Genomic DNA, 7,918 nt, shown 5'->3' with positions numbered 1-7,918 from the left:
ACAGCTCATGGTCCTCCTGGAACGAGAAGGTTTTTTGACTCAATGGAGGAATGTAGTCAGAGAAATGCTGATGAATGTCTTGTTCAAGCTGTGTATGCAACTGGTTCACCTCTGATACTCACAGGCAATGTGTATTGGAAGAGATTTCTGAATGTTCTTCGCCCAGCATACACCCATCCAACCAGACATGCTTTATCTACTCATTTGCTGGATGCAGAGTTCAAGTGAATGTCAGGCAAATCAGAGAAAGCAGACTGTATTGCAATAATCTCTGATGGGTGGTCGAATGTTCGTGGGCAAGGAATAATTAACTACATCATCTCCACCCCTCAACCAGTACTCTACAAGAGCACAGACACAAGGGACAACAGACACCAGTCTTTACATTGCAGATGAGCTGAAGGCAGTCATCAATGACCTTGGACCACAGAAAGTACTTGCACTGGTGACAGACAATGCTGCTTGGTCTAAAGTGGAGGAGTCCTACCCTCACATCACACCCATTGGCTGTGCTGCTCATGCATTGAATCTGCTCCTCAAGGACACCATGGCACTGAAAACAATGGATACACTCTACAAGAGAGCCAAGGAAATGGTTAGGTATGTGAAGGGTCATCAAGTTATAGCAGCAATCTACCTCACCAAGCAAAAGTGAGAAGAATAAGAGCACCACATTGAAGCTGCCCAGCAACACCCATTGGGGTGGTGTTGTCATCACGTTTGAGTCTCCTGGAGGGGAAGGAGTCTCTCCAATGGCCATATCACAGTCTGCCGATATGGACAGCCCCATCAAGAGGAACCTCCTGGATGATGTATTTTGGGAGAGAGTGGTAAGCAGCCTGAAACTTCTGAAACCTATAGCAGTAGCCATTGCACAGATTGAGGGAGACAATCCCATCCTGTCTGATGTTCAAACTCTGCTTGCAGATGTAAGAGAAGAAATCCGTACCGCCCTGCCCACTTCACTGTTGCTCCAAGCAGAGGAAACTGCAGTTCTGAAATACATCAAAAAGCGTGAAGACTTCTGCCTGAAGCCCATACACACTGCAGCATACATGTTGGACCCCAAGTAGGCAAGAGCATCCTGTCTGGTGCAGAGATCAACAAGGCCTATGGTGTCATCTCGCCACCTTGGCCTGGATGAGGGCAAGGTTCTTGGCAGTCTGGCAAAGTACACTTCCAAGCAAGGGCTTTGGGATGGAGATGCAATATGGCAGTCGTGCCAACATATCTCATCAGTCACTTGGTGGAAGGGACTTTGTGGATCTGAGCCTCTTTCCCCTGTTGCCTCCATCATCCTCCAAATCCCACCAACATCAGCCGCCTCAGAGCGCAACTGGTTCTTGTTCGGGAACACACACACACCAAAGCACGTAACAGGCTGACCAATACAAAGGTTGAAAAATTGGTGGCCATCCTGGCAAATTTGAGGCTTTTTGAGCCTGACAACGAGCCATCCTCAACAAGGTTGGAAAATGACAGTGAAGATGAGGCCTCAGTCTGATGTTCAAGAGGTGGACATTGAGGAGGTCCCGGGAGAAGACATGGAAGCCTGAGAGGAAGACAACCAAAGCTTTAGTTTCTAGACTAACATTTTACAGATGTATGTTGAAAACTTTTATGGAAGATGCGATGGCTCATTGGGGATCATTCAATATTCCCTTTTGTTGTTCAGTGAAATCATCCCATGTGAAGAGTCAACTCACTTAAAGTTAAATTCATAACAAAATAGTTTTTTTTATTTCTATTGGAAGGATTTAATCATTTGCAATTATGTCTAGTTATGAAAAGGTAAAAGATTTATGTTCCTGTCTCCATATGATATGGTAAATATATCCAATGGAAAAAGCATCTACATTTAAATGGTATAAATATTAATTTGCATATATTTCCGTTAATTCCTATATATTCCCGCTAATTCCCACGGAAAGTTTCCACCTCTGAATATTCTCCAAAATGTGCAACCCTAGTTAGGATTAAAGTTATTGCAAGTAGTTACACTGTACTTACATTATAGCTACAATGTAATTTAAAGTGCACATCCAGACAGTATTTAAGAACAATGTACAGAAGAAGAAACTGTTACATGGTTACAAAAATCATTTATTGAAAAAAGTATAATTTGTGGATGAAATAAAATGTGAAATTCTTCCAAAAACAACATGCACTTAACATAAAAAAGCAATAGTTTATAAAACTAAATTTGATTGAATTTCTATTCTATTTATTTCCAATTTTAACAACAGTTTATTACTGTAATCATTTATCTGTAGTTAACAAAATATACAACTTTCTAGCCTCAAACTCAACTCTGGAACTCGAAGCCAGTTCCTTTGCTTTTTTTCATTGTTCCTCTCTAATCAGGGACTGATTTAGACCTGGGACACCAGGCGGGGGAAATTCATTATCAGGTAACACAGAAAACCAGCAGGCTCCAGACCTCGTAGGGTAAGAGTTGAATACCCCTGATCTAGAACATAAGAAAACATCTAAACTGAATTTTAAGGAACTGGACAACCTATGAATCCATCTTTTGACAGACCAGTCTAGAATCTTGTAGTCCCTATTTTCATGCTTTACACTGGGTGGCCCTTTAAGTCTATCATTCAGTCATTCTGATCAATATCGATAGTACTTCATTTGTAAAATATATTATAATATTAACTTTTGCTTTCTTTCAACTACTATAGTAATGCCATAAAACGTCTAGAGAGACAAGCTCATGTACAGTACTGCACATCAGATCTAGTTGAATACAATAACAAAAAGCTGTGCACTGGAGCCCCATGCAAACAACATAGAACACTTTGTGATTAAATACACAATAAAATCAAAGCAAATATTAACCAGACTTTTTTCTGAAAATGGAGTAACAGCCCATACCTCTTGTTCATTACTCATATCTATTGATTAGTAAACTATTTTACTAAGTCATGGTGATATTATTCACCAATAGTTACACATAAACAGAAATGTTTCAAAAATGCTTTTGTAATGTCAAGAAAGGATATGTTAGTCATCTTTTCTATGAAGATTAAAATAAATATATTAAGAGGCATTATAAATCAAAGAATAAAAACATGTAAAGGTTGAATAGCAGCATAGATGAGATCTAAAAACCCAGAGCTTTGCAAAATAAACTAGTGCAGGTTCCAAATGGTACCCTATTCCCTATTTAGTGCACTAGTTTTGCCAAGGGCCAATAAGGTTTTGGTCAAAAGTAGTGTACTATATAGGGACAAGCCTGTCATTTGGGATACATGCCTAATCACCACCTGGAGAGGAGAGTCCCTTGGAGCCAAATTTTGTCATGCTTGACCGGTGTTACTCATTGCACTATGTCAAGGAGTCTGATCCATTGCATCTTATTACATGGAATATATACAGCAAATATGTAATAATCAAAAATAACACCGACAGTAAGACAGCATGAGGCATCAATTCCATGTGGACTAGTATTAAAAAGTAAAAGACAAATAATAAAAGAGCAAAAATGATTTCTTAAGATTATTATTATCAGCAAGAGCAGCTAATAAATAGCAACAAAAATTATTGGCACATGCTTTTGTACAGCAATTCATCTTTCCAGTTATTGCAACTATTCAAGTACACATAACTGGATACATATACATAAGGACAGTGATAAATTAAGGTGAAAGACAACATATTATTTGGCTGCCTACGACGATTCTAATCAGATGGTTTGCAAGATGTTCTGGAATCATTCTGGAAGATTCTTTATTGTCCTTGTGAGAGGGATGATGCTGCTTGTATAGTACCAAGTCTACCGTTCACTTGAACTGTTTTTGTGGGGGCATTGACCTGAATAAAATAGATGAAACATGAAAACCTGTGTTATTCTTTGCTCTGTACCAATTCAAAATTGCCTGACATTGAGTTAAAGTTAACAGAGTTCAGATCATGCAAGAAGTAAAATATTTTGTAAAGAATGGAAGTGTTTTTATTGTATTTGTCTCATTGATTAATCTAATGGAATAATACATTGCTCAAGCTGCACAGCCCCACAGACTGTGGAAGTAGGTGATGGAATCTTGGTCACCAGCTAGCACAGAATGTTTCCCAGGAGTTCTTTGTTCCGTCACAGACATGTTGCAACCAAAGACAAGGTAATACTAGGTAAGAAATGGTGGGTAGTCACCTGGCTGGTGAGTGCATGCACAAAAGGTCATTTATGATCACCTCCATTTGCTCTATCTGAAAACATTGAATTGACAACCTGTAACTTCATGACTAAACTCGCTCCCAATAACTGTCTCCCTCTTTTGTGTGTTGCTAATGTATTGGTATTGTGGCTGCCTGCAGTACTGAACATACTGTATCTTCTTCAGGCGATCAGCTGCAGAGCCAGAGCGGATGGCCTCCAGCATTGCGTCCCGAGCCAGAGCGGGATTCCCCCCAGCCTCCAGGGGCTCCCCCACCATAGTGGGCCTGGGCTGACAGGAGGGAGGGGCAGGAGGAGGTGGAGGGAGCATAGAGGGGGGTGGAGGAGGCACAAATGGAGGAGGGGGAGGAATGGCAGGGAAGGCATCACACAGAGTTCTGTTCTCCTCCTCAGTCTTCCTGAATTTGTCAAGCTCCTCTGCAGCCTGGGATATGGTCTGTGGAGCATAGAGAGGGGAACAATGGCAGTCCAGATACATAGACCCATTTGACGGCTGCTTTCACATGCACGCACACACAATTTCCCTCTTATACCTTGTTAACCGCAGTGGTTTACTAGGCAGCAAAACAAAGGTTTAAAGGCATTTCAAACAGCTTTGCAACTCTAAGTTAAGCTGTCACTAGCCTGGATCTACTTTAGCTCCACCAACTAAATTTAACAGGTAGCTAAGGAATAGAATCAAGAACTCCCATCAAACATTCCATTCTTTTTTTTATCAAACCTAAATTCCACGTTATTGCCCTGACAACCTGATTTAGTAATGCACATTTCTGAGATTCCTGCTGGTGAGCTGGGCAGGAACATTCTAGAGCTCACCACATCGGTCCTCCCTCACAACTACACATTTCCTCCTCTCATTTCACCATGGTCCTTACATGAAAACAAACCACATCACATTCAAGGGGAACGCAAATAGACTCATATATATAATAAACATAGTGCTGCTTGTTCTCCTGAAATGAGCTATTTAGTGACATGCAACAGATCCTCTGTGCTACATCAAGACATTGCAAAACCAACGCAAAACCCCATCTGACTCTTGGCTATAGCTTACCTTCCTTAGCCCTGCAGAGTTACTTTGGCCTCTAATGGCTGCCAGTAGCACACATCGCTCATTCTCTTCCTCAACAAAGGACGATTTCTTCAAAGTGCTGCTTGCACTTGAGTCCGATACCTAGTCCGACAGGGAAATTCAGGGAAATTAGAAACCAAACCTCTACATTACACTCATTATAAGTAGCTGTAGACTTCCACTTAAAAAGAAAAAAGAAAAACAGTGATCTTTGTGAAGTTAGCATGACGGTCTCTCTATCTCGCTCACCTTTCTGAGCATCTCCTTCCCATCCCCACACTGGATGGCTGACATCAGAGTGGTGTGTAGCGACGTGTCCATCTGGACCGACTTCATGATCACAGGTTTGAACTTCTTCACCGGCCCAAACAGACTGACCTGCTGGGGCTCTGGGAGGTCGTTGCTGGCAGCAGCTGCAGCTGCTCGTGGTGGTTCAGGCTTCATTGCCAGGGCTGGATGACCTTTGGGACCTACTGTCTCTGATCTGCTCTGTGCAGGTGGTGGACCCTGCGAGGGCTTGGAGACGGCAGGTACCTGTTTAGTGGGGGATTGTGGTGCTGGTGGTGGGGGTGTCATCTGTGCCTGGTGTCTGGGACTGGGGGGCCCATGCTGCTTAGTGTTATTGGCCACTGTATCAGAGTCCAGTGACTTGGAGCTCCATCCAGCAACTCGCAGGGTAGAACTGCTCCCATAACCACTCCTGTCCACTCCTTGCGTCGACTCACCAGAGACTACCCGTTTCTCTGCTGAGAGGTAGTCAGGGTAACATTTAGCACCGGCGTGATAGGATCCAGACGCAGAGCTGCTCTCCTTCTTCACTGGTACATTCATAGATGTACCAGAGGAACGCTGTGGATTTACATGAAAGGATCGACCCTCTTTCTGATAGCCGTAACTACCAGGTGGCTTTCTCACGGGGCCAGACAACTCCGCTGGTACTTCTTGGATGTTGTCAGCTTTGGCCATGGTGGGCTTCACAGCGTATTTAGCAATGGCAGAAGCTACGTACTGACTGGACGTTCTCCTGGATGGCTTGAGGAAGGAAAGGTTTCTCTTCTGATCTTGGAGAATACCAGGGTTCAGTTTCATAGTCTTCTGCTGCACAGGTGTCTCTGAAACTGGAACCTTGCCCTCTGCTTCCTGTGAGATGTCCTTTGTTACCTCAACAACATCTTTGCATGTTTCCTTAGGTGTCATCTTGGCTACAGGTTCACAGGCCTTAGGTGTTGCCTTGGCTGCAGGTGGCTCAGAGGCTACGACCCGATGTGTGGGTTTGTGGACCTCAGACTCTGGGCTCTGGGTCTTTGTGAAAGGGACAGGCCCTCTACTAGTGGGGAGTGAAGGTGCAGAAGTGTCCTGCTTCTCCGAGGAGCTCCAGAATGCTTTGGCTTTCCCCAGGAGTGGTGAGACGGAGTCATCTTTGTTGATCCCAGACTCAGAGGAACCGCCAAACTTGTTTCGGGCAATGGCTACTTTGACCATGTTACCCTGATCGTCAATTCTAATGGCACCTGTTGTCAGAGTGGCCGGGGCCTCTGCTGGCTTCTGAGGCTGGGTTGCAACTGCGGGCTTGGGAGGGACGATAGTGAATGTCTTCATACCAAATCGGGAGACTGGGCTACATGTGATTTTCGTTTGTGCCTGGGAGGCAGCGTGGCCTCTATAGGTGGGAACCTCTTCCTCAGGGGACTTGGAATGGCTCTCTGGGACAGCGAGAGAGCTGTTGACAGGTGAGGCTTTCCTCTCAGCTCCATCAGCGGACTCCCGTCTTTGAACTTCAACTTTAGTCTTAGAGATCGCTGCTGTATGGTCTTTCCGCAAGGTGCCATTGGCAAGCTTCTTCCCTGGTGATTTGAGGCGCTGCGCAGGCTGTGGTTGAGCAGAGCTGACTTTGCTGGAGCCGTCAGACATACAGGCGTTGTTGTTTTTGTTCTGTATGCCACCAACACTTGAATGATGATGACTGTGGTTCAGGTCTTTATTGTCCGTTCTTTGAGAGCTACTCATTAGTGTGGCTTGGTGATCCGTCATGCTCGGTGTCTCGTAGTCCTCCAGGACTTCATCTATGGCTGTGACCGGGACTTCCATATCCACCACAGACACGGGGATGTCATTGCTCTCAGTGGACATCACGTAGGGGTGCTGTTGCACTGAAATAGCATCTATGTGACTTATATCTAGTGGACATGGACAAATGAAAATACATGTGTTAGCCGGTCTGCTTATTGACTATACAACAAGTCTATTTTGGTCCTGTGCATCCATTGTGGTTTCCAGGATGTCTCCAGTATGTAATTCATGTGCATTTGATGGACAATAAAATATTTTTTATTTTAATTTGTGTTCTACTAAAAGCTCACCTGCTAGATCAGCATCCAGATCAGCCAGAGTCTGGTGGAGCTGAGTGGTGAGCTCTGGGTCCTCTTCATAGATGTCCTTTGTTTTGCCTGCTTTGTCATTGTGGCTGATATCACTGCTGTGTCTAAGGGAGGAGGGGGTAATACAAGTTAAGTTTTGAACTGTTGGGCAGGTCGCATATAAGGAGAACTCAAGTTAACTCAAAAGTTTGAAAGTTACATTTAGGTGATGGAGTCTACTGCCCTTGAAATATTTATTCATAGTACTTGTGTTTGAGTTTATATTTATTTTACACTTAATTCAAG

At 43.6% G+C, this 7,918-nt stretch overlaps 1 protein-coding gene across 6 annotated transcripts in view; it reads right to left on the bottom strand.

The window, feature by feature from the left end:
• Nucleotides 1–2,082: 2,082 nt before the first annotated feature.
• LOC139573567 (protein cordon-bleu-like) overlaps nucleotides 2,083–7,918 on the bottom strand; it is a 56,696-nt gene continuing 50,860 nt past the window's right edge. For all 6 annotated transcript variants that reach the window (XM_071397172.1, XM_071397177.1, XM_071397175.1 and 3 more), the window contains 5 exons: nucleotides 7,616–7,737; nucleotides 5,505–7,432; nucleotides 5,238–5,357; nucleotides 4,336–4,619; nucleotides 2,083–3,822 (listed from right to left, as the gene is read on the bottom strand). In XM_071397172.1, the coding sequence (XP_071253273.1) occupies nucleotides 3,792–3,822; nucleotides 4,336–4,619; nucleotides 5,238–5,357; nucleotides 5,505–7,432; nucleotides 7,616–7,737 (2,485 nt within the window). In that variant the 3' untranslated portion in view covers nucleotides 2,083–3,791. The remainder of the gene's footprint in view (nucleotides 3,823–4,335; nucleotides 4,620–5,237; nucleotides 5,358–5,504; nucleotides 7,433–7,615; nucleotides 7,738–7,918) is intronic.

This window comes from Salvelinus alpinus, chromosome 4, assembly GCF_045679555.1.
Source record: "Salvelinus alpinus chromosome 4, SLU_Salpinus.1, whole genome shotgun sequence".
Classification (NCBI taxonomy): Eukaryota; Metazoa; Chordata; class Actinopteri; order Salmoniformes; family Salmonidae; genus Salvelinus; species Salvelinus alpinus.
This window is presented reverse-complemented; position numbering and strand designations above follow the sequence as displayed.